We start from the raw sequence: 27711 nt of genomic DNA, 5'->3' as shown, positions 1-27711 counted from the left end.
AGCTTCATCAAGTGTCAAATCTGGCCGTCTCAGAAGCTCTGATCTGCCATTCACTAAAATGTCCCTCGTTAACTGATCAGTCAGCTGATCAACCGGCATATTTTGGAATCGGCTGCGCTGGGCTAAATACATTAAGTCTGAGATAAACGAGTCTACTCGTTCGCCAGGGAGCTGACAACGAGAGAAAACCTTGCCCTATCCAAAATGTGATTTGAGGGCAGGTCACAGATCTGGCTTAGTTTACGCAGCAGAACATTGGGGTCACCAGGAGATTCAACTGGGATTATTACCTGGCCGTTGGTATCGCGGATTGCCGGAGCATAGCGGAATGGTCTGGATCGACGAAGGGCATCTGGGCCTGCAAGGTTGAGCATGAGAGAGGTCTTGACAGCATCTGGTTAATTTCGGTGCGCAATGTTCATGTAGTGTTGGTAATCAATTTCAAACGTGGCCCAGCATTCGCTGATATCCGCATCAAAGACAAGAGGGTCAGGCTTTCGACAAGAAGAGGCCATCGTAAAGTAAAATAAAAACTCACAAAAGATAAAACGAAAACCGTTATACAGAAGGAGTGGATCAGACCACTTCTGACGCCATGTAAACAAACACCAGATACAGTATATGATTCAGATACATCTTTAATCAGCACTGAAACTTAACAGCATTAAGGACGGTTGGTTGTCAGTACATCCTAGCTGCTCAGATTGGCAGTGCCGGGAACGAGTGTTAGTATAAGTGTTATAGTGGGGTGGAGTTAGTGATGCTGGTTTATGTGTGATTGGTTCATATGCATCATCAATCTACAGTGAGTTCTGGCGATGAGGCATTTTGCCAGACAAGCTGGGCAGTCTGCTCTGGGAACCACGCCACCGGATCCATCGAGTCCTTTCCCTGCAGTGTCTGACCACTGCCCAGTGGACATGTTGTCAAAGGTGTTGGCCCGGAAGAACCTTTCCACAAACGACAGATGGGGCGGCAATGTCCAGCTTACTGGCACATTGCGTGGCATCTGCGCCAGGCCCATCCTTCGCAACACTGGGGACAGGTAGAACCTCAGCAGGTAGTGACACTTGGCGCCCACGTGCCTTGGCTCTACACTCCGCCTGGTGCAGCCACACACGAAGGTGACCATCAGGGTGAGGGCGACGTTGGGCATACTTTTATCCCCGTTGTCTGCTGACTTGTACATTGTGGCCCGTCGCACCCGGTCTATCCTCGACCCCCAGATGAACTGGAAGACGGCCCAGGTGATCCCTGTGGTGTAGGAGGGAGGGACAGGCCACACTTGCGCTGAGTCCAGCAGCCCCGAGAGCACCTCACACCTGATGATTTTTTCTGGTTATGGAGAGGGAGCGTTGCCTCCACAGCTCCAGCTTCATCCCCACCTTGGCTATCCGCTCCAGCCAATTCTTGTTACAGGCCTCAGCCCCCCGGAACCAGATCCCCAGCACCTTCAAGAAGTCAGGCTTGATGGTGAAGGGGACAGAAGATCGGTCGGGCCAGTTGCCAAAGAGCATGGCCTCGTTCTTCCTGAGGTTCACCCTGGCTCCCGTGGCCAACTCAAACTGGTTGCAGATACTAATCAGTCTGCGGACCGACCCTGGATCCGAGCAGAAGACAGCGACATCGTCCATGTCCAGGGAGGTTTTGACTTTAATGCCCCCACTGCCTGGCAATGTCATTTTGGGATGTTAAACCAAGTCAGGACATACACTGAATGGCAGGGCCCCGGGGTGAACAGAGGGACCTAGGAATAAAACAGAAACAGAAACTTAACCCTAGTACCCCCTCCTCCCCTCCACAACTAACACTTCACACCTACTCACAGCCTGACTCCAGTCTGCAAAGACTGGACCCTTCCCACCCACTCCTCTCCAACCACCACTTCACATCTACTTACAGCCTGACTCCAGTCTGCAAAGACTGGGTTCTCGGCCACTACACACCCCTTCCTTGCTGCCTAACATCAGTCTGGTCACTTTCCATCACCAACAATAGAAATTGAGGAGGTGGAGAGGCTATTCAGAAGACAGAAAAGCTGGAAATCTCCAGGACCGGACAATGTTTCCCCCTCTACCCTCAAGCACTGTGCCGAACAACTGGCACTGGTCTACACAGCCATTTTCGACCAGTCCCTGCAAACCTGTGCTGTCTCTGCCTGCGCCAAAGTCTCCACTATTGTCCCTGTAGCCAAAAAGACAGGATTACTGGTCTTAATGACTACAGGCCTGTCGTACTGACCTCTGTAGACCCTTGAAAGACTTGTGCTGGCCCAGCTGAAAAATATCACAAACCCCCTGCTGAACCCTCTGCAGTTTGCATACCAGGCCATTAGATCAGTGGATGATGCAGTCAACCTAGGCTTGCACTTCATCCTCCAGCACCTAGAGCGTCAGTGGACCAATGCAAGGATTTTGTTTGTTGATTTTTGCTCTGCATTCAACACCATTGCGCCAGAGCTACTGCGCTCCAAACTCTTCAAGTTGACTGTGCCCGAACCTGAACCATTCTGGCAGTGGATCACCAACTTCCTGACAAACATGAAGCAGCATGTGAGGCTGGGAAAGCACACCTTGGACCCCCAGACCCTCATCATAGGAGCACCGCAAGCCTGCGTACTCTCTCCTCTCCTTTACTCTCTCTACACCAACGACTGCACCTCCACAGACTCTGTCAAGCTTCTCAAGTTTGCGGACGACACAACCCTGATTGGACTGATCCTGGATGGGGAGGAATTTGCCTACAGACAGGAAGTGACACAGCTGGCGTCCTGGTGCCTTCCTAACAACCTGGAGCTCAATGCTCTTAAGACAGTGGAAATGATAGTAGACCTTAGGAGAGCTCCCCCCCACTCACCATCAACAATACCACAGTCACATCTGTGGAGTTTTTTAAGTTCCTTGGAACCATCATCTCCAAGAACCTGAAATTGGGAGCCACCAAGGACTCCATAGTCAAAAAGGCCCAACAGAGGATGTACTTCCTTCGGCAGCTGAGGAAACACAATCTGCCACAGGCAATGATGGTCCAATTTTATACTGCCATCGTAGAGTCTGTCCTCACCTTCTCCATCATGGTCTGGTTTGGCTCAGCCGCCAAGCACGACATCCGGAGGCTGCAGCGAATCATCCGATCAGCTGAGAAGGTTGTTGGCTGCAACCTTTCTTCCATCGACGAACTGTACGCTGCAAGGGCCAGGAAGCAAGTGGGTAAGATCTACTCTGACCTCTCTCACCCTGCCACAAACTCTTTGAAGCACGACTCCAAACTGTCAAAGCCGCCACAGCCAGACATAAAAACAGCTTTTTTTCCACGAGCAGTAGCTCTACTCAATAACCAAAAGTCTGCAGCCTCCTTTTGCTCTGGTATTTTATTTCATTCGCATGTTTAAACTATAATGTTTTATTATTGTTTTATGTGTCATTCTTAATTGTTACTGTATGTCGTCTTGTTACTTGCAAGCGGAGCACCAAGGCAAATTCCTTGTATGTGTACATACTTGGCCAATAAACTTATTCATTTATTCATTCAAAAGTATATAGTTCCATGAAAATGGAAAGATGGATAGACAACGTGATGGCTTCATCGTTCAGGCCACTGAATGCATGAGTTGGGATGAAATGTTACAACGTACAAGGCGCTTGTGAGTCCACACTTAGAAACAAAGTACAAAAAGGTGTAGGAGTAGGCCATTCGGCCCTTTGAGCCAGCACCGCCATTCAATAATATCATGGCTGATCATCCAAAATCAGTACCCCATTCCTGCTTTCTTCCCCATACCCCTTGATTCTGTTAGCCCTAAGAGCTATACCTAACTCTCTTGAATACATCCAGTGAATTGGCCTTCACTGCCTTCTGTGGCAGAGAATTCCACAGATTCACAACTCTGGATGAAAAAGTTTTTCCTCATCTCAGTCATAAATGGCCTCCCCCTTATTCTTAAACTGTGGCCCCTGGTTCTGGACTCCAGCAACATCGGGAACATTTTTCCTGCATCTAGCCTGTCCAATCCCTTATGAATTTTATATGTTTCAATAAGATATCCTCTCATCCTTCTAAATTCCAATGAATATAAGCCGAGTCAACCCATTATTTCATCATATGTCAGTCCCGCCATCCCGGGAATTAACCTGGTGAATTTATGCTGCACTCCCTCAATAGCAAGAATGTCCTTCCTCAAATTAGGAGACCAAAACTGCACACAATACTCCAGGTGCGGTTTAACCAGGGCCCTGTACAACTGCAATAGGACCTCCTTGCTCCTATACTCAAATCCTCTCGTTATGAAGGACAACAGGCCATTTGCTTTCTTCACTGCCTGCTGTACCTGCATGTTGACTTTCAGTGACTGATGTACAAGGACACCCGATCTCTCAATTTCCTAATCTGACACCATTCAGATAATAATCTCCCTTCTTGTTCTTGCCACCAATATGGATAACCTCACATTTATCCACATTATACTGCATCTGTCCACTCACCCAACCTATCCAAGTCACCCTGCAGCCTCATAGCCTCCTCGCAGCTTACACTGCCACCCAGCTTTGTGTCATCCGCAAAGTTGGAGATGCCTTAGAATATTCTAAGGGTATTTTCTAAATGAAGGGAATATTAGAATATGCACACTTAGAATATTATATGCAGTTCTGGTCACTGTGCTACTGGAGGATGTAATTACGCTGGAGGTGGTGAGAAAAGATTCACATGGATGTTGCAGAGACTGGAGGGCTTGGGATTATTTTCCCTGGAGCGAAGGAGACCTTACAGAGGTCAAAGTCGCGAGGGGCATAAATAGGACAGGTAGTCATATTCTTTTTCCAATGGTAGGGGAATATAAAACTAGAGGGCATTAGTTTTAGGCGAGGTAAAAGATCAAGAGGATCTGAGGGGCAAATTTTTCATAGTGGGTGATGGGTATATGGATCAAACCAACAGAGAAAGTGGCCGAGCTGGGTACAATTATAATGTTTAAAAGATATTTGGACAGGTACATGGATAGAAAAAGTTTAGGAGAATATGGACAAAATTCTAACAAATGGGACTAGCTTGGGTAGGCACGTTGGTCAGCATGAATAGGTTAGGCCAATGGGCCTGAGTTTGTGCTGTACAATTACGTGTCTATAAAGTAACAAACTTGATAAGGCAGTTTTTTTTTTAATGTAGTCTACATGGATTTCTGGAAGCTTTTAAGTCCTATTAAGGCCCTTGTGGCTAAAGGGATCAGGGGGTATGGAGAGAAGGCAAGTACGGGATACTGAGTTGGATGATCAGCCATGATCATATTGAATGGCGGTGCAGGCTCGAAGGGCCGAATGGCCTACTCCACCTATTTTCTATGTTTCTATGTTTCTAATGGGAAGCAGGATATGAGGGTAGAGGGTAGATTTTATGTTTGGTAGCCTCTGGGTGTAAACAAGAGAATTTTACGACAGTGTGAAAGCAAGAGATAACACCTGTGCTCAGAATGAAGGAATGATGCTGAGCTAGTGAGGTATGGTTACGTTGCTGTAAAAATTAGACTGCTGGAGGTACTCAGCAGGTCAGGCATCGTCTGTGGAAGAAAGTGTGGATAAAACTTTGTGGTGGGACCCTTCGGACTAATGGAGTAGGGGGGCGAGAGAAGGTACAAAGCGGTGAAGGGAAAAGGTGGGAAGAGCAGGGTGGAGGGATGGGGGAGCTAGGTAGGAAGAAGAGAGAGGGGAGTTTTACCTGAAATTGAGAATTGTTGAAGCAAGGAGCAGTAGGTGATATGTGAACTGAGGAGGGGTTAACGATGATGGACAGGTGAAACCAGTTGTGGGGAGTGGAGGATGAAGATGGTCACAGCTGCTTGGCTGTAACTGGATAGATATTAATAAATCCTTTTGAGTATGATCACTTCCAGATAGAATGATGGTGACATTAGGAGATGGATATTGTGTTCAACTCTTATCAGGAATCTGCAGTAAACTGAGAAGAGGTCATTTTGGTATAATAATGTGTGGTGACATTAATGATTGTAGTGAAGACATTACGTTTGCTCACCAAGATTAAAGTCTAATTGAAAGAATGCAAACACAAAATTTCTGAAGAGATGGGCATAATTTGGGAGGTACAAGCGTATTCTTGGAGAAGAAATGTAGTTCTGACCAATTTGAAAGGAATACCTAAAGAGAGAGAGAGAGTTGGCAGTATTTAGAATGATGGGGTCCAGAAAACAATTTGGTGGATAGCAGTTTAATGGAAATAGGATAATGGAAGCAATGAAAAGCAGATACATTTTCTCAGTGTACAGGATGAGCTCAGAGACTAAAGCAATAAGATAGAAGCATGTCAAAAATAGGGGTTCACAGTTGACACGGTGGTAAAGATGCTGCCTTACAGCACCAGAGACCCAGGTTCGATCCAGACTATGGATGAAGTCTGTATGGCATTGGTACGTTACTCCTGTTACCGCATGGGTTTTCTCCGGGTGCTCCGGTTTCCTCCCACATTCCAAAGACTTACAGGTTTGTAGGATAATGGCTTCTGTAAATTGTCCCTAGTGTGTAGGATATAGATAGATATGCCATTTATTGTCACTATACATGTACAATGAGATTAAAAGCATCTCGTACTCAGTGGATACATATGATTTAGTACAAAAAACAAAAAACAGAAAACAAAACAAGGGGGGGGGGGGGATAGGTGCACAATTCTGCGGCGTTATATACATATCTATAAAGGCAAAATGGTGAAGGATGAATAGGTAGTATTCTTAGGCAGATTTTTAAAGTTATATTAAAATATCAAAAATTATTAAAAATATATTAAAAATTACAATTACAATACATATTACAGTTCCAAATTTCAGTACGTGGATGGAGTAGATGGAAGTCCGGGTGTTGGGCTGTGAAGTCAGTGCATGTGTGAGTTGAGAGTAGTTATGACTTTCGGAAAACAACTGTTCCTGAGTCTATTTGTCCTAGTTTTGATGCACCTATAGCGCCTTCCAGAGGGCAGCAGGTCGAACAGTCCAAACGCAGGATGGGAGCTGTCCTTGATGATATTCTTTGCCCTGCTAAGGCAACGGGATGTATAAATATCCATCAGGGAGGGGAGAGGGCAACCAATGATCTTCTGTGCTGTCCTAGTTACCCTCTGAAGCCTCTCCCTGTCTGCCATGGTGCAGCTGCGGTACCATGCTGTAATGCAGTATGTCAGCAGGCTCTCGATGGACGAGCGGTAGAAGGTCAGCAGCAGGTTAGAGTACAGGTTGTGCTTCCTGAGAACCGTTGATATGTAGGGGGACTAAGTCGGTGCTGTGCCTCCTGAAGTCGACAATGAGCTCTTTTGTTTTCCTGGTGTTCAGAGCCAGATTGTTTTCTGAGCACCAGGTTGTCAACTTCAGGACTTCCTCTCTGTAGGCTGCCTCGTCTCCCTTTGAAATAAGTCCGACTACAGTAGTGTCGTCAGCAAATTTGACGATGCGGTTGTTGTTGTGGGCCGGACTACAGTCGTAGGTGTAGAGACATTATAGGAGGGGGCTCAGCACACAGCCCTGTGGGGAGCCGGTACTCAACCTGCGAGTGGAGGAGAGGTGGGGGCCGAGTCTCACAGTCTGGGGCCGGTTGGTGAGGAAATCTTTTATCCAGGCACATGTGAGATATAACTAGTGTACGGGTGATCACTGGTTGGTGCGGACTCAGTGGGCCAAAGGGCCTGTTTCCACGCCCTCTGAACAAAACGAAGTAAGGGGGTCAGGGAAATTTTATAATTTGCCCTTTGGCAAACATATTATTATGGGCAGCACAGTGGTGCAGCGGAAGAGCTGCTGACTCACAGCGCCAGAGACTGACTACGGTTTCCATCCTGAGTAAGGGTATTCCTCCGGGTGCTCCCATTTCTTTCCTCATCCCAAAGACATGCATGTTGGTAGGTAATTGGGTTTCGTAAAATGTCCATAGTGTGCAGGATAGAATTAGTGCATGGGTGATCATTAGTCGTCACAGACTTGGTGGGCTGAAGAGCCTGTTTCCACGCTGTATCTCTGAAAAAACATGCTCTTAATATGGATCTATTAACAAATGGAAGTGTCATCAGATAGATATAATACTTTTGTCATTGAATAAATCTGATCCTTTATAGTATGCAATGGTTGTGTTTCATCTGATTGTGTTATTTAAATTATATTTGTTGTAGGCTATAGTGACATTGCAAAATATGTTACTATTTTCTGTAAGTGTTACAATCGTGATTAAAGTATATACTACACAAATTGGTTGATTAGATTAGATTAGATTAGATAGATATGCCTTTATTGTCATTCAGACCGAAGTCTGAACGAAATTGCAGCAGTCATACATATAATACAATAAAAAAACAACAATAAACACATCCACCACAGTGAGTCCACCCAGCATCTTCTCACTGTGATGGAGGCAAAAGTCTTAGGTCTGCAGTCTCTTCCCTCCTCTTCTCCCTCTGCGCTGAGGCGATACCCCCCGGGCGATGTTATAAATCAGTCCCGCGGCTCAAACACCGCGGCCCGGGGTGGTCGAAGCTGCCGCCCACCAGTCCTGCAGACGCAGCCGCTGGCCCATGGCCGAACCCCGGACTCAGGCCACCACCGCCAGAATACCGTCCCAGCCACCCTCACGTGAGTATCGTGCTGTCTTCAGCCTCGGGCTGGGCCGCCCCCGACATTGGCGCCGAACCTCCCCCGGGCCGGGCCGCCCCGACATGGGCGTCGCTTCTTCCCCGGGCCGGGCCGGGCTGCCCCGACTTGGGCGTCGCTTCTCCCCCCGGCCGGGCCGCCCCGACTTGGGCGTCACTTCTCCCTCTGGCCGGGCTGCCCCGACTTGGACGTCGCTTCTCCCTCCGGCCGGGCCGCCCCGACTTGGGCGTCGCTTCTCCCTCGGGCCGGGCCGCCCCGACATGGGCGCCGAACCTCCCTCGGGCTGCGAGCGCTGCACCTCCCCGAGCTCGGCCGCTCCGACGGGAGCCTCGTTCCACCCTTGGACTGGCCGCCCTCACGAGAGCGCCACAGCATCTCACGGGAGCACTGTTCCAGCCCTGAGCCGGACCACCCTCACGGGAGCGAGCTCAGGGCGAGTCCTGACGGGCTCTGCCTCCGGAGCCTCGAGGTCATCAGCTCCATTAGGCCTCAGCGCAGACGGAGACAGAGAAGGGGAATACGACAAAAAAGTCACATTCCCCCGCAGGGAGAGACTGCAAACCCCGTTTCAACCCCCCACCCCCCCAAAACACAAACTAAAAACCAAAAACTAGACTAACCAAAACAAAATAAACAACACAAAAAACACAAACAAACGGGACTGCCGGTGAGCCGCTGCAGTCAGTGCCGCGCCGCCACTCCGAAAGGCGTATCACAATGGTATTGTGATACCAAACAGTACATCAAGTGCACATTGAACCAAAGTCGTGTGCTTGAATGCAGCGTCCTTCAAAGATGAACTGGGGATACTTTGGCAGGAGACTATATCCATCACATTGTGTATTGCCTAAACAATAAACACCAATGAGAATGTTGATATGTGCCCCTAAGGCTAGTCTGGCATTCTTACTGTGACACGATAAACACATTTCAAAATATCCAACAACCTTTTCCCTTATTTCACTTGTATAATTTAACAGAGAGGTCTTTTTTTTAAAAGAAATAGTGCGGAAACAGGCCCTTTGGCCAACCGTGTCTGCACCGACCAGCGATTCCCGCACACTGTCATTATCCTACACACACTAGGGACAATTTACATTTATACCAAGTCAAACATGTACGTCTTTGGCGTGTGGGAGGAAACCAAAGATCTTGGAGAAAACCCACGCATGTCACGTACAAACTCCGTACAGACAAGCACCCATAGTCAGGATTGAACCCGGATCTCTGGCGCTGCAAGGGAGAAGCTCTATCGCTATGCCACCCTGCCGCCACCGTCTTGAATTAAAGTTAAACATGTGCAATATCATTTTAATAAGAACATATTAGAAATTGTTCATCATCTTGGAGAGGCTAATAACAGGATTCTTACTTGCCCAGTTTGGTTTGATCCTTGTGTAAGAAAGAACTGCAGATGCTGGTTTAAATTGAAGGTAGACACAAAATGCTGGAGTATCTCAGCGGGTGAGGCAGCATCTCTGGAGAGAAGGAATGGGCGATGTTTCGGGTCGAGACCCTTTTTCAAACTCAGAAGGGTCTCAACCCGAAACGTAGCTCATTCCTTCTCTCCAGAGATGCTGCCTCACCCGCTAAATTGCTCCAGCATTTTGTATCTACTTTTGTTTTGCTCCTTATTGATGTGCAAAATTCTGGGTAGAAGATTGATAATTGCAGTATGAGGTATGAAATGATCCTATTCTTAAATCTTTTCTAGTTGTCATGGATGATGACGACGACCGTGATTTGCGAGATGTTATTGGGTAAGAAATCTCTTAAATTTGTACAATGCTCATTGGCAAAAAGGTTTAAAGTTGTAGCAAACCTCTGAGAATTGAGTCAGAATGTTACAAGATTTGAGGCCCCACAAGATTTGAGCACATTTGGATTGACATTTTCAAAAGTAGAGGTAATTCTGTCATAAAACATTTTGCCAGAACACAAATTGGATATAACGTGATCAATAATTTATGGAACTATAGATATTATGTGAGCTGAATAGGTTATAATGCGATTTAGATCGGGAACTAGAGAACCACTTAAGTTATTTGGAAATTGTCAACCAGAAGAAACAGTCTAGGGAAGAAAATCTGTTTCCCTGTAACCTCTCCACAGTAATCAGACACCATTGTCTCAGAAGAACACAGTTTATCAGTTTCACAGTAGTTGGTGATTGAAATTGACAAGCAATTGCTTCTTTAGACACCTGTGCAATAATTATTAAAGTAATGTACAGGTTTTAGTAATTTTAGTCTAAAGTAAGAAAAGGAAACATCATAAGTATTAAAACTCTCTTCGTTAGTTTGTTTGTTTGTTTGTTTGGTTGTCAATCACATCTTCTCCAAAACCCGACGCGATAACGGAGACATTTTTACATATTCCGGTAGAGATTTACCTCATGAATTCAAAAATCTCCTCATCTGAAAATTTGGTTAATTATTTCCCGAGTTTTTTTACTAAAATTGTTTTAAAATATAACTGAATTTGAAGCGAGCTGATGACATCACAATGCCTTTGCTCCTCGCAACCAGCTGCGCGGCCTTTTCAATGCGCAGCCAGTTACGTGGATTGAAGCCCGTGAACACGTGATCAAGTCGTCCAGTGCGCTCCGCTGGACGTCTTGAAGTTCAACAACATGGCGGCGGCGGTCGTTATTGCAGAAAGAACGAGCAAGTTCTGCAGATCCCGAGATCACCGGAGGTCACTGGCTTGCTTTTGAAGAACTCGCCCGGCCGCGCCGCTCGCAAGACCTTTGAAATAAACCACGGTGTCTTCTTGCTCGCGCTGCCGGGAGCGAGTGATTATTGCGTTCGAGAACCAGCCCTCACCTCCAACGACGCACCCCTCAAACTCTCCCCCCTGTCCCTCTCCCCCCCCCCGCTCCCTCTCTACCCCCCTCACGCTCTCTCTCGCCCCCCTCCCTCTCTGTGCCTCTGTGTCCCTCCCTCTTCCTCTCCGTCCCCCTCTCTGCCTCTGGGTCCCTCTTTCTGCCTCTGTGTCCCTCTCTCTGCCTCTGTGCCCCTCTCTGTCTCTGTGCCCCTCTCTCTGCCTCTGTGCCCCTCTCTCTGCCTCTGTGTCCCTCTCTGTCCCTCTCTGTCTGCCTCTCTCCCTCTCTGTCCCTCTTTGTGTCTCTCTCTGTGTCCCTCTCTGTCCCTCTCCCCCCCTCTCTCCCCACTACCCTTCCTCGCACCTCCTCTCTCCTCCCTCCTCTCTCCCCTCTACTCTCCCTCCCCCCCTCTCACCCCCCTCCCCCCCCCCGTGTGTGTGGGGGATGGTTATTGTGTGTGTGACGCCGCAAGCCCCCTCCCCTCCGCAACCATGCGTTGAGGGGACGGGACCCAACGAGTCCCCTTGGTCTAGTAGCTATTAAAAAAATACCTTTATTGTTGAAAATCCTGTTATTGCGAGTCTGAAACTCTCAATCCCCATTGACATAATTGTTTGAATAACATAATTTTCTATAAGACGAGGTTCTTTAGCAACCACCATGTTATAGGAACTATCTGCAGTACTGATGAAATACTATAGCATTGGAGGAGATTATTGCTTGAAAATATGTTAAACCGAGGTTTTGTCTGGTTGTTAAGATGAATATACAGGACCTTGTGAAGCTGCTTATAGAAGAGGAGTGATTTTTCCGACATGCTGGTCATACTCCAGAATTGGCCTCACCAATGCCTTGCACAATTTTAACATTACATCCCAACTTCTACACTCAATGCTCTGATTTATGAAGGCCAGCACACCAAAAGCTTTCTTTACCACCCTATCTACATGAGATTCCACCTTCAGGTAACTATGCACAGTTATTCCTAGATCCCTCTGTTCAACTGCATTCCTCAATTCACTAGCATTTACCATGTACGTCCTATTTTGATTTGTCCTGCCAAGATGTAGCACCTCACACTTATCAGCATTAAACTCCATCTGCCATCTTTCAGCCCACTCTTCCAAATGGCCGAATAGCCCTGTCTCACGGTAGGAGCTGACCCACGAGGTACCCCGAGTGAAAGACTCGTGGTTGTGTACGAGATCCCAAATGTATGATCAAGAGTTTAACCGAGTTCCCACGGGTGCGACAAGTTTGCCATTTCCTGCGATGTTCCAAGTTCGTCTCCCGAGTTACTAAGTTCCTCTCCCGAGTTACTCTTGAGTAACTTCCAGGGTAGTGGGAGATGGTGGCGGAAATATTTAATGGAACCCAAGCCTTGCTGTACTGTAGACTCTGCAGAAACCTGGTGGGTATGAGAGGTTTAGAAGGATAGAGGCCTAATGTGAGACGAGGTCATCCTTCAGCCTCCTGCACTGCAAAGGAAAAAAAAAACTCAAACCTATCCACCTTCTTCTTGCAACCCAAGCCCTCCAGGAAGGATCTAGCTTGGCATGAACAAGTTAGACCGAGGGGGCGGCAAATTCGTTGCAAAATTCGATTTAATAACAACCGCAAGATTTTAAACGGGAAGCTTGCGCATTCGTGTGAATGAAGCTTGTTGGTGGGCGGGCAGTGTGTAAAAGGCAAGCAAGATGGATAACAATACCATGGGACAAACTGGAGTCATACATAAACAATAAAGAATAGGACTCGAGAATAGAAAACTCACCACTAACCAAAGCTTCGGCGGTCGCCATGTGCATGAGCGTATCGAATGTAGCCCTCCACTGAAATGGTTTTAAAACCATTATGTCTATCTCTGCTGATAAATCAGACTCAGTCAGCTTGAATCCAGCTTTGTTGCACACCGTGACCCGTAACGTTATAATAGCCCATGGCATTCCCGAGTGCTCCAAGGACCATGGCAGCCTCGTACCTCTCCATTGTACCGGCTTCCTGAAGCCTGAGCAAGAAGCGGCCGTCCCTCGACTGGGTCGTGTTGAAGCGTGTGGGAAGGAACTGTAGATGCTGGTTTAAACCCACGAGGAGAGAGAAAAAGCCGGAGTAACTCAGCGGGACAGACAGAATCTCTGGAGAAAAGGACAAGAAGGGTCTTGACCCAAAACATCACCTATTCCTTCTCTCCAGAGCTGCTGCCTGGCCCAATCCTCGCGTGTTGTGAACTTAATGCTGCCTAACCGCTGAGTTAAAGAGTTCCCATGGTAGACTCACGCTACACTAAGGTAAACGCACGGGCCACTATGTTCTTACAACGAGTTAAAATGTTTCAATTCTTAACCACAAGAGTAACTTTGACTCGTGGAAAACTTTAAACATGTTTGATTCTTTTCAAGAGTTGACAAGTTGCACGGGCACCTGCCGTTAGCGCCACGAGTCTCTAAGTTGCGTCCACGAGTTCCGACGTTACAGCTACGTTAATCGTACCTTATTACCACGAGTTTTAACTCAGGGTACCTCGTGTGTCAACTCGCACCGTGAGACAGGGGTTTAAATCTCTCTGTGGACTTTGAACATCTACTTCATTATCCACAACACCACCTATCTTAGTATCATCTGCATACTTACTAATCCAATTTACCACACTATCATCCAGATCATTGATGTATATGACAAACAACAGTGGACCCAACACAGATCCCTGAGGCACCCCACTAGTCACCGGCCTCCAACCTGACAAACAGCCATCCACCATTACTCTCTGGCATTTCCCATTCAGCCGTTGAATCCATCTTGCTACTCTTCCATTAATACCCAACAATTGAACCTTCTTAACCAACCTTCCATGTGGAACCTTGTCAAAGGCCTTACTGAAGTCCATATAGACAACATCCACCGCTTTACCCTCATCAATTTCCCTAGTAACCTCTTCAAAAAATTCAAGAAGATTAGTCAAACATGACCTTCCAGGCACAAATCCATGTTGACTGTTCCTAATCAGACCCTGTTTATCCAGATGCTTATATATATTATCTCTAAGTATCCTTTCCATTAATTTGCACGCCACTGACGTCAAACTAACAGGTGTATAATTGCTAGGTTTACTCTTAGAACCCTTTTTAAACAATGGAACAACATGCGCAGTACGCCAATCCTCCGGCACCATTCCCGTTTCTAATGACATTTGAAATATTTCTGTCATAGCCCCTGCTATTCCTACACTAACTTCCCTCAATGTCCTAGGGAATATCCTGTCAGGACCTGGAGACTTATCCACTTTTATATTTTTCAAAAGTGTCAGTACTTCCTCTTCTTTGAATCTCATAGTTTCCATAGCTACTCTACTTGTTTCCCTTACCTCACATAATTCAATATCCTTCTCCTTGGTGAATACCGAAGAAAATAAATTGTTCAATATCTCCCCCATCTCTTTTGGCTCTGCAGATAGCTGTCTATTCTGACTCTCTAATGGACCAAATTTATCCCTTGTTATCCCTTTGCTATTAATATAGCTGTAGAAACCCTTTGGATTTACTTTCACCTTACTTGCCAAAGCAACCTCATATCTTCTTTTAGCTTTTCTAATTTCTTTCTTAAGATTCTTTTTACATTCTTTATACTCCTCAAGCACCTAATTTACTCCATGCTGCCTATAATTATTGTAGATCTCTCTCTTTTTCCAAACCGTGTCCAATTTCCCTTGAAAACCATGGCTCTTTCCAATTATTACTATTTCCTTTCAACCGAACAGGGACATAAAGATTCTGTACTCTTAACATTTCACCTTTAAATGTCCTCCATTTCTCTTCTACATCCTTCCCATAAAACAAAATGTCCCAATTCACTCCTTTTAAATCCTTTTGCATCTCCTCAAAGTTAGCCTTTCTCCAATCAAAAATCTCAACCCTTGGTCCAGGTCTGATCTTCTCCATAATTATATTGAAACTAATAGTACTGTGATCACTGGAACCGAAGAGCTCCCCAACACATACCTCCGCCACCTGACCTGTCTCATTTCCTAACAGGAGGTCCAGCACCGCCCTTTCTCTAGTAGGTACCTCTATGTATTGCTGCAAAAAACTATCCTGCACACATTTTCCAAACTCCAAACCATCCAGCCCATTTACAGAATGTGTTTCCCAGTCTATGTGTGGAAAATTGAAATCTCCCACAATCACTACCTTGTGCTTACTACTAATATCTGCTATCTCCTTACATATTTGCTCTTCCAATTCTCGCTCCCCATTAGGCGGTCTATAATACACCCCCATAAGTGATGCTACACCTTTCCCATTTCTCAGTTCCACCCAAATAGCCTCCCTAGACGAGCCCTCTATTCTATCCTGCCAAAGCACTGCTGTAATATCTTCCCTGACAAGCAATGCAACACCTCCACCTCTTGCCCCTCCAATTCTATCACATCTGAAGCAACGAAATCCTGGAATATTTTGTTTCCAATCACAGCCATCCTGCAACCATGTTTCACTGATCGCCACAACATCATACTTCCAGGTGTCAATCCAGGCTCTAAGCTCATCCACCTTTCTTACAATGCTCCTAGCATTAAAATATACACATTTAAGAAACCCACCACCTTTTATTCTCTTTGTTTGCTATTTGCGGAACATTAATTGGTTGTCTATTTGTCACATCACGCCGATGATTGCACATGCTTCAGAACGTCTGTAGGACTTGAACGTTGCTGTATTATTGTAAGTTTGTACTTCCTTTACAATAATTGTGGGAGATTTGACTTCCTATTCTGCTGCCTGATTTTGATGATGAGGTTGAATGGGGGGAAAGAATCTTCAAATTTCTTCTTCTATTCACAACCATGTGATTTTAAATAGATTACTGTATGCTCTTCAACTATTGCAGCCTGCTGATTGTGGGGGTCAAAGTATGACCAAATATTTGTGCATCCATGTTTGAAGTCTGGCCCCACAAAATGCTAGTTCAGAAATTATGTATACATCACCTTTTTCTGATATTTTTATACTTTTTCTCTTGTCTCCAATGTTAGTTCCTCTTCATTTGCCTATCTTCCTTGAAAGCAGCATGATATTTTCTGGGATGTATTTGTTCTGTGCCGGTACATGGAGAAGTTAGGCAATGTGATTCAACATTCTTGGATGCCAGGATTCCTGGCACCTCTTTTCTTCCCTCAGATTAAATAATATAACATCCTCAAACGTTGAAGATCATGAGATAGGAGCTACGTTGTGAAATATTATTTGCTGTAATGACTTAGAAAAGCATTTAAAAATCATATTAAGTATCACAATAAATGGAGGATATTTACTGGGTAATAACTACATTAAATTATTCCTCAATTTAATTTTGCCATCCAATTTTGTTTTGTGTTGAGGAATGTTTTTGACAGTGAATATTTTGTAAATATTCTACTGGGGATGTGGCAGATTAAATTTTATTTGGTCCTTGTTCTTTCTGAAAGAACAACGTGTGTTTGTTGAGGTCTTTGCGTTTTAGAAACAGAAAATAGGTGTAGGAGTAGGCCATTCGGCCCTTTGAGCCAGCACCACCATTCAATATGATCATGGCTGATCATCCAAAATCAGTACCCCATTCCGGCTTTTTCCTTATATCCCTTGTTTCCCTTAGCCCTAAGAGTTAAATCTAATTATCTCTTGATGCCTTTGCATTTTATCTGCACTTGCGGCCAGATTTTAGAGACTTAATTTAGTGAGCTACTTTTGCATGTTGCTTCTCTGATTTATTTGATGGCTGCAGTTCAGTATCAGGCAGGGGTGCTTCCTGCAGCAACACATCTAAGAACATATTATCTTGAAGCAGAACTGATGTTACTCTGCATAAAACGTTTTTGCCAATCTTCATACGGTGGAACAGCGGTAGAGTTGCTACCTTACTGCTCTTGCAGTGCCGGAGACCCGGGTTCGATCCTGACTACGGGTGCTGTCTGTACGGAGTTTGTACGTTCTACCCGTGACCAGCGTGGGTTTTCTCCGAGATCTTCGGTTTCCTCCCACACTCCAAACACGTACAGGTTTGTAGGTTAATTGGCTTGGTATAAATGTAAATTGTCCCTAGTGTGTGTAGAATAATGTTAGTGTGCAGGGATCGCTGGTCGGCGTGGGAGAAGGCAGGAACGGGGTACTGATTGGCGATTCTCAGCCATGATCACATTGAATGGCGGTGCTGGCTCGAAGGGCCTACTCCTGCACCTATTGTCTATTGTCTATTGGTTGGCTGAAGGGCCTGTTTCCGCGCTGTATCTCTAAGTTAAACTAAACTAAACTAAACAGTTGTCGGCATCTCACCAATAAGGAGGGTCAGTAGTCTTTAAAACAAAATTTCTGGCTGACCAACATCCAACCCAGAACCCCAGTTCATTTTCTCTATGTATAGGAAACCAATGCAGATGAGGGTGAGGGAGCAAATTTCTTGATTGTTTCTTTTACTGCTGGCAAACGTTTTGCATCCAGAAATGTCCTCTTTGTTATTGTCTGGTGTTGAAACAATGTTATCTCAAGATTGTATCCCAGGAGTCCCTTGTTACAGGATAACTAAACTATTTTGGCGGGCAGAAGCGAAGCAATAGTTCAAACAGAGAAAAGGGTTTTTATAGTACATATGAAATGATGGTTATCTAGAATCTGTTCTCAAAGTGTTTGAAAGGACTATTTTTCCTTATACTTTTTTGCATCATGACCTTAAGCTCATTTATACTGTTTGTGACATGAATCTGATTGGAAGGCAGTTCTATTTGTTTTTCTTTAAGGATGCACGATTAACAGAACAAAATAGTCCTCGACAGACAAAAAGTCGTACAGGTACATAACCTTTTATCCGAAAGCTTTGGGACCAGACACTTCTTGGATTTCGGAAATTTTCGGATTTCGGAATGGAAGATTTTTAGCGTAGATTAGGTAGGTAGCGCGGGCGGCTTGAAAAGTCTGGAGCGGCTGCCTCCTTCCCGGAGACCGGGGAATCATTGTAAATCATTGCTTAAATGTTAGTCAGTTAATTTGGAGGGATTTTATGTGGTGGGGGGGGGGGGGGGTTAAGGGGGAAACTTTAATTCTTAGTCCCCTACCTGGTCGGAGAGGCGGGGAGCGGGCAATGCCTTACCGGGTCGCCGTGCAGTAAGCTCCGGAGCGCTGTGGCCGCCGACTCCCAACATCGCGGAGCTGGGGCTGCGGGCGTCCGGCCGCGGGCCGCGCTGGATTTGGAGCGCCGCGCAGCCAGGGGTAGAGTTGCCGGGGTCGGAGCAACAACCGGCGCTGCCCGCGGCCGGACGCCCGCAGCCCCAGCTCCGCGATGTTGGGAATCGGCGGCCACAGCGCTCCGGAGCTTACTGCATGGCGACCCGGTAAGGCATTGCCCGCTCCCCGCCTCTCCGACCAGGTAGGGGACTAAGAATTAAAGTTTCCCCCTTCATCCCCCCCCCCCCCCTTCACATAAAAGCCCTCCAAACTAACTGACTAACATTTAAGCAATGATTTACAGATGTTTAAGTGTCTCCCCGGTCTCCGGGGAGGAGGCAGCCGCTACAGTAGTACAGACCTGGGTTGACCGTGGGTCATTTTGGGTCATGTTTGGCACCAAACGCGAGCTTTGGTGTGCAGACGACATCCTGGAAAAAATGTTCAAAAGGGAACTGCAGATGCTGGAATATCGAAGGTACACAAAATTGCTGGAGGAACTCAGCGGGTGCAGCAGCATCTATGGAGCGAAGGAAATAGGCGACGTTTCGGGCCGAAACCCTTCTTCAGTCTGAAGAAGGGTTTCGGCCCGAAACGTCGCCTATTTCCTTCGCTCCATAGATGCTGCTGCACCCGCTGAGTTCCTCCAGCAATTTTGTGTATCCTGGAAAAAATGTCCGGTTTTCGGAGCTTTTTGGTTTCCGGAACTCCGGATAAATGGTTGTGCACCTGTATTATTCTTTAATTTGGAGAATTATCTTTTACTAGACTAAGTGGGACCCATTGGGTCCCGGTCACACAGGAGGCTCGGTCCCCAACTCAATATTCCACCACTCACCCATAGCCCCCAACTGCACAGGCGCAGCACCTCCTCTTCACCCTCCCTCTTCTTCACCTCTCCTCCTCCCCTCCCCCAATCCCTACCTCACCACTCCCTCTCCTTTCCCCTACCCTCCCTGCCTCCCTCCATAACTCATCTCTCCCCCACTCCTCAACACTATCCCTCCTCACCTCCTCCCTCTTCTTTTACCTCCTATCCTCCCCCAATCCCTCTCTCACCTTTCCTTTTCCCTACCCTCAGTCACTCCCTCCTCCCTCCATAACTCCTCTCCCCTCTCTACCCCCCCTCCTCCCCCACTCTCCCTCCCCAGGATCTCGAGGTTGCCGCTCCTCTCCCTTCTTGCGTTCCCCGGAGGATCATCAGCTATAGTTGCCCTTAGAGCCAGGCCTCGGATCTGCCCGGAAGCACCAGCAGCTACGACCACGCCGGTGAGTGGAGGCGGGGGGGGGGAAGAGCCATGGGGGAGAGGGGGTTATCACGGGGGGAGGGGGCAGAAGCCAGCGAGGGGGACCAGAGCTGCAGGATTTTGCGATGGCGGTACGTTTGGGACTGACAGCGAGCACTGGATGCTTTCCTCCGCCGGGATCAGATTCACACCTTTCCGTTTGACGACATCATAGCGCCACGCCGCTTCCGGTCCCTCCGAAAATTGTGTCCGGTTGGAGACTTCCGCCGGCCACTCACAGCGTCTCTCAGCTCCAGTAAAGATGCGATGGTGCAGGAAGAGGTGGACCATCCCGGGGAGTGACAGGAGAAGAGACCAATCCACGCGGCGCTGACTGGCAGGAGAGATCGATCTGCATACGTGGAGTTTTTACGATTTTTAAACCTCGCTAACTTGCTATTTATAGATTCCTCAAACTATTTTGGTGAACAGGATTTTGCTGCAGATAATATTTTGCAAGTGTAGGTCTGACTTGGTGCTCCATTTGTTTTCTTTGAGCCTAATCTAGCCAATTTCAGTAGTTCTTCAGATGGTTTCAACTCAAGTTCTGCAGGTTCCTGATTTGAGGACTTTACGAAGTATAACTTGGAAATCTTTCTTCAGAGTATGCAGTAGCATCGATTCAACCAATGAGTTGGAGGTGGAGCTTAGATTATGATTCAGAGCAAACAATGCAGATTTAGTCAGAACATGGATGCTTAGAAATTTAATGAGATTGCTTGGGTATTTTTCAGTGTTACTTTGATTGAATTGAGAGGATTCTTGAGTGGACTGATTAGAGATGGTCACCATAATTTTATACATGGGAGATCGTGGTGTCACGGGTAGATCGGGTGGTCATATGATTGACATTTTTGAAGAAGTAACCAAAAATGCCGATGAGGGAAAAACCATAAATGTTGTCTATATGGACTTCAGCAAGGTATTTCATACGATTCTGCATAGTAGGCTGCTCTGGAAGGTTAGATCATTTGGGATCCAAGGAGAGCTATATGACTGAATAGAGGATTGGCTTCATGGAACGAAGCAGAGGCTGATGGTGGAAGGTTGATTTTTCAGACTGGAGGCCTGTGACTAGTGGTGTGCCCATTGCTATTTGTGGTTTATATTAATGATTTGGATGAGAATGTACAAGCATGATTAGTAAGTTTGCAGATGACACTAAATGCTGATATCGTAGATAGCGAAGAGGGTTATCAAAAATTACGGCAGGATCTTGACCAGCTGGGCAAGTGGGCTGAGGAATGGTTAATGGAGTTTAATGTCGATAAGTATGAGGTGTTGTATTTTGGAAAGTCAAACCACAGTAAAAGGCAGGGCCCTGGGCAGTGTAGTGGGGCAGATGGATCTAGGAGTGCATGTACATAGTTCCTACAAAGTGGTGTCACGGGTAGATCGGGTGGTCAAGAAGGCTTTTGGTACATTTTGCCTTCATCAGTCAGGGTAGTGAGTATAGAATTTGGGATGTTATGTAATAGTTGTACAAGATGTTGGTGACGCCACATTTGGAGTATTATGTTCTGTTTTGGTCACCCTTCTATGGGAAGGATGGAAACTGGAAAGAGCACAGAGAAGATTTACGAGGATGTTGCCAGGACTTGAGGGCCTGAGCTTTCAAAAGAGGTTGGAGAGGAGGAGGCTGAGGGGTGATGCTATACAGTTGTATAAAATCATGAAGGGGATAGATAGGGTGAAAACACAGTTTTTTACCCATAGTATGGGAATCAAGAACCAGAGGACATATGTTTAAGGTGAGAGGGGAAAGATTTAAGAGGAGCCTGAGGGGCAACTTTTTCATACAGACGTTGGTGGATATATGGAGCGAGCTACCAGAGGAGGTAGTTGAGGCAGGTACAATGACAAAATTTAACAAACATTTGGACAGATGTGGCTAGGAAAGGTTTCGAGGGATATGGGCCAAACATGAACAGATGGGGCTAGTGTGGATGTGGTATCTTAATCGGCATGGGCAAGGTGGGTCAAAGGGCCTGTTTCCATGCTGAATGACTGTCTCTAAGATTATCAATGTTATCTCGAATAAATTAAATATGTTACCATTTCTGGATTAAACCACATGTTCATGAAAATCAGCCTTCCAGACTTGATTTCTGCATCAGGGCTGGGTGAGATAATCTTATTCTTACATTAGATTCTTTTGGACCTTTGCAGTGGAAATTGTTCTTGGGATGCTGGTCCATGAATACTCCCTAGAGAACATGATCTTAGTCCTATAGCATCCGATAAAGATACCCATAGATATCCAAAAAATATACCTGTATCCTCAGGCTAAACTGCCTCCTCACTAAGAAGCGTATGTTCTTCCTGAACCCTTATCCCCAATACGCAACTATCATGACCCTTTCATAGACCCTTGAAATCCTCAAATACCAGTGCAATCTTCACCATCAACAAAAAAGACATCTGTGGTATTCCCGTGCATCACAACAAAAGAAGACCGTTGGAGATTTTCCTTCCCAACCATGGAAGACAGCATTAATCCAATTAAGGTGGACCAAATGGTTGAAATGCTTTTAAGTGGTTGACTGTGACAAAAGCAGTGAGCTGAGGATAATTACATTTAAATAGTGTACCTAAAATCGACTGCAATCAAATGCAGCAGCATGGTTACCAAGCTTTATTGACATGAGAATTATCCAATACCTTTAAACCTCACCTGCCAGATTATTCTTTAATCCAAATTTATGTTGAATATGTGATTTCACCAAAGTACTCAAATGAAAAATACCAACATAGAAACTGTACTGGATTTACATTTTCTTGAGGCTGCTGAATGCAGCAAAAACATACAAAAAGCATATCTTTCATATGCTACACTTACATTAAATTCTCAGATTTTAGGTAACTAACCTACAAATACCCCCCTTCCCCTCTCTTCCTCAAGCCCCACTTGAATGTTTACCCATTTTTCCACTTCCCCTTGTCCCCATCCACCCCATCCACCTACACCCACCCCCGGCTTCACAATTTGCGACACTCTATTCTTATCTCATTACCTCACACATTGTCTTTTCATCTTTGGCCTTTGCCAACCATCTGCCAATCAAAAACCCCTCTTACCTGTCTCCACCTATCACTTGCTGGACTTTGTCCTGCCCCCACCTCTCTTCCAGGTTTCTTCTCCCCTTCTACAATCAATCTGAAGAAAGGTACTGACACAAAATAATGGCCTGTCCATGTTTTCCAGAGATGTTGCCTGACCCGCTGAGTTACTCCAACACTTTGTGTCTCTTTTTGCTCTACTTACATAATGTTTTCTATAATGTTTGAAATTAATTTTTAAAAATGTGTTTATTTTCTTACCTGTAGTTTTTAAAATCTATCCTTTCTCTTCTGTGTATCGTGCATCTTTGTTACTTGGAATCTTGATTACATTAGCTTAGTGTGCCAGTGCACCATGTCATAATAAGGGTTTGTTCTCTCCCAGGCTCCCCAGTGAATTTGTGATTTCTTAGTCTTAAAGGGAAGGTGCTTACTTGGAAGTGAGTCGCTTTTCCACAAGAAGGTAGGGGAAATTGTAGGGAATCCCACTTTTGATCTTTCAAACTCATTGTGGTTAAATACACATTAGCGTAGGCAGACACGTCATAGCTATACATTAATGTCTTCACATCTGCATTGCTGTCATGGTGTGGGGAAATGAAAAAAAAATACTGATAAGATTTTCACACTCTTCACATTGTTCCTCTTGTATTCTACCACTTCATCTGTTTCCTTTCAATGTAACCCTGAATAGAAACAGAGAACAATAAGAAAGGGTTTGCCCTGATCCTTGTTCATTGTTTTTCAGATTTTGAGATCCATTTTCATTAATTTGCAATGATTATGTTTATAACATTATTGAAAATGATTATGTTCATAATATTTCTGAATGTACTCACTACCGAAATTCAAACCATCATCGCGATTTCCTCCCTTATTTCACAAGATGGCAGAATAGTTATTTTATGCTCTAGTATCTTAAAAATAGCCCACACCGTTCTGGCACAAAATTGTTCTCCCATTAACCATTCTACCAAATTAAATATTTGATGATCAAAGTAATTAATTGTCTGATCAAAGTACTTTTATGTGGTATGGATAATGTCATTAGTACCCTGGCAATCATTTAATTTAATTTCACATTGTGGGGTAGGTATTATTTTGTTTGTGGCTGAGTACAGGATATGCCACAATCAAGTAAAAAAATAATCATTAAGGTCTATATTAAAAAAAGTGCCAGTATTTTATTGTCTTGGAATTTACCACATGCAAAATAATTAATGTGGATCACTTTTTTCTTTAATAGTGATGTGCAGGCATTGAATGATTTTCTGCATGGATCTGGTAGTCAAGAAGTAAGTATATTTATGTGTTTAATTGCAAATTTTATTGATTAATTAATTGATGGCAATGTTACAATTTTCTTTGCCAAGTAGAAATATATCTAAATTTAAATATATCTAAATTTAAACTATTTTAATATATCTAAATAGTGTAAAATACTTTCTTAAAGCAAAAATAAACATGGGTCAAATAAAACTAAAAAATATATGTTATTGTTTTAGAATTTACATATACAGAGTAGAAAAGGGTCCTTTGGCCCACTGAGTCCAAGCCGACCATCAATTAACCATAGTAGACACAAAATGCTGGAGTAACTCAGCGGGACAGGCAGCATCCCTGGAGAGAAGGAATGGGTGACGTTTCGGGTCGAGAACCTTCTTCAGACTGATGTTAGGGGAGTGGGTGGGACAGAGATAGAAAGTAGTCAATTACCCATACACTGGTTCTATGTTATGCCACTTACACATCCTACACACTGGAGGCAATTTACCGAAACCAATTAACCTACAAATCTGCACATGTTTGCAATGTGGGAGGAAACCAAAGCACCCAATGGAAACCCACGTGGTCACAGGGAGAAAGTACAAAGAGAAAAATATTCTAGGGGGAGAATACGGCGATCGTGGCTGACAAGGAAAGTCAAAGACAGCATAAAACTAAAAGAGAAGGTATATAACATTGCAACGATTAGTGGGAGGCTGGTGGATTGGGAAGCTTTTAAAAAACAGCAGAAGGTAACTAAAAGGGCATTACGGGGAGGAAAGATGAAACATGAAGGTAAGCTAGCCAATAATATAAAAGAGGATAGCAAGTGTTTCTTTAGATATATAAAGAGTAAGAAAGAGACAAGAGTGGACGTTGGGCCACTGGAAAATGATGCTGGAGAAGTGATAATTGGGAATAAAGAAATGGCAGAGGAATTTAATAACTTTTTTGCATCAGTCTTCACAGTAGAAGACACCTGCAACGTGCCTGAAATTCAAGAGAATCAGGGGGTGGACGTTAGTGGAGTGCTATTACTAAGGAGAAGGTGCGTGGGAAGCTGAAAGGTCTGGATGTGGAGGTCACCTGTACCAGATGGACTGCACCACGGGGTTCTGAAGGAGGAGGCATTAGAGATTATGGAGGCATTAGTAGTGATCTTTCAAGAATTACTGGGGCCAGGAACGGTTCCTGATGATTGGAAAATTGCAAATCTTACTCCACTGCATGAGAAGGGAGCAGAGCAGAAAAGACTACAAAAAGTAGTAAACACTGCCCAGTCCATCATCGGCTCTGACATCCCTTCCATCGAGGGGATCTATCAAAGTCGCTGCCTCAAAAAGGTTGGCAGTATCATCAAGGACCCACACCATCCTGGCCACACACTCATCTCCCCCTACCTTCAGGTAGAAGGTACAGGAGCCTGAAGACTGCAACGACCAGGTTCAGGAATAACTACTTCCCCACAGCCATCAGGCTATTGAACTTGGCTCGGACAAAACTCTGAACATTAATAGCCCATTATCTGTTTATTTGCACTTTATCAGTTTAATTATTCATGTGTGTATATATTTATATAATGGTATATGGACACACTGATCTGTTCTGTAGTCATTGCCTACTATGTTCTGTTGTGCTGAAGCAAAGCAAGAATTTCATTGTCCTATAAGGACACATGACAATAAACTCTCTTGAATCTTGAACCTTGAACAAGAAGAGTGGAAACTATAGGCCGGTTAGCCTGACTTCAGTGGTTGGTAAGATTTTAGAGTCCATTATAAAGGATGAATTTTCTGAGTACTAAGTTCATGGTAAAATAGGGCGAAGTCAGCATGGTTTTGTGAAGGGAAGATCTTGCCTGACGAATCTGTTAGAATTCTTTGAGGAAGTAAAGGAGAGTCAATGGATGTTGTTTACCTAAATTTTCAGAAAACCTTTGATAAGGTGTCGCACGTGAGACTGCCAAAGACGATGAGAGCCCATGGTATCAAAGGGAAAATACTAGCATGGATAGCAGGTTGGCTGGATGGCAGAAGGCAAAGAGTGGCAATAAAGGGGGCTTTTTCTGGTTGGCTACCAGTGACTAGCAGAGTTCTGGTTGGCCGCTACTCTTCACGTTGTATGTCAATAATTTAGATGAGAGGATTGAAGGTTTTGAGGCCTAGTTTGCGGATGATACGAAAGATAGATGGAGGAGCAGGTAGTGTAGAGAAAGCAGGGACTCTGCTGAAGGACTTTGACAGGTTGGGAGTGTGGTCAGAGAAGTGGAAGATGGAATACAGCATAGCAAAGTGTGGAATCATGCATTTTGGCGGTAGCAATAAAGGCGTAGACTATTTTCTAAATGGGGAGAGAGTTTAGAAAGCAGAGGTGCAAAGGGACTTGGGAGTGCTGGTACAGGATTCCCCAAAAAATAATTTGCAAGTCGAATTGGTAGTAAGGAATGCATACACAATGGTAGCATTTAGAGTCAAGTGTCAAGCGTGTTTTACATAGAAACATAGAAATTAGGTGCAGGAGTAGGCCATTCGGCCCTTCGAGCCTGCACCGCCATTCAATATGATCATGGCTGATCATCCAACTCAGTATCCTGTACCTGTCTTCTCTCCATACCCCCTGATCCCTTTAGCCACAAGGACCACATCAAACTCCCTCTTAAATATAGCCAATGAACTGGCCTCAACTACCTTCTGTGGCAGAGAATTCCAGAGATTCACCAATCTCTGTGTGAAAAATGCTTTTCTCATCTCGGTCCTAAAAGATTTCCCTCTTATCCTTAAACTGTGACCCCTTGTTCTGGACTTCCCCAATATCGGGAACAATCTTCCTGCGTCTAGCCTGTCCAACCCCTTAAGAATTTTGTAAGTTTCTATAAGATCCCCCCTCAATCTTCTAAATTCTAGCGAGTACAAGCCGAGTCTATCCAGTCTTTCTTCATATGAAAGTCCTGCCATCCCAGGAATCAGTCTGGTGAACCTTATCTGTACTCCCTCTATGGCAAGAATGTCTTTCCTCAGATTAGTAACTGTAGGGGGCGCTGCTCTGGCAGCAGCCATGTCATGCAGCTCGTCAGTTTTTCAACCTTTTTTTATTTTTTTAGTATGTTTTGAAGTGTGTATTTAATGTTTCTTTGTGTGTTTTATGTGGGGGGTGGTGTGAGGGGGTAAGGGGGAAACCGCTTCGGTCGCCTCCTCCACGGAGAGGCGAGTTTTTCCAGGTCGCCTCCCCCGTGGCCTAACATCAAGGATCGACGCGGCCTTTCCCAGAGACGCGCCCGGGGCTTCAGTGGCGGGCGCAGCGTGGACTCTCGGCGTGGAGCGGGTGACCCTCGCTGGGGCTCGCTGGAGGGGAGCGCTCCGTTTCGCTGGCCCGGGGCAGCCGGCAGCCTGAAGTCGCGGTCTGCAGAGCTCCAGCTGGTGCGGCGTCTACAGCCCGGGATCTCACGTTGGGGAC

The 27711-nt window shown here is 45.3% G+C and overlaps 1 protein-coding gene across 3 annotated transcripts in view; it reads left to right on the top strand.

Annotated features, from left to right (window-relative positions):
* The window catches only part of bicral (BRD4 interacting chromatin remodeling complex associated protein like), a 77747-nt gene that overhangs the window by 18590 nt on the left and 31446 nt on the right, over window positions 1-27711 (top strand). The window contains exons 2-3 of one of the 3 annotated variants that reach the window (XM_033025572.1): window positions 10350-10395; window positions 24239-24287. In XM_033025572.1, coding sequence (XP_032881463.1) covers window positions 10355-10395; window positions 24239-24287 — 90 coding nt within the window. In that variant the 5' untranslated portion in view covers window positions 10350-10354. Of the gene's footprint in view, window positions 1-10349; window positions 10396-24238; window positions 24288-27711 lie in introns of those variants that run through there. The other 2 variants (XM_033025575.1, XM_033025574.1) reach the window with 2 other exon arrangements.

Source organism: Amblyraja radiata, chromosome 8, assembly GCF_010909765.2.
Source record: "Amblyraja radiata isolate CabotCenter1 chromosome 8, sAmbRad1.1.pri, whole genome shotgun sequence".
Classification (NCBI taxonomy): domain Eukaryota; kingdom Metazoa; phylum Chordata; class Chondrichthyes; order Rajiformes; family Rajidae; genus Amblyraja; species Amblyraja radiata.
The sequence above is the reverse complement of the archived record's forward strand: the minus strand, read 5'-3'. Positions and strand labels throughout refer to the sequence as shown.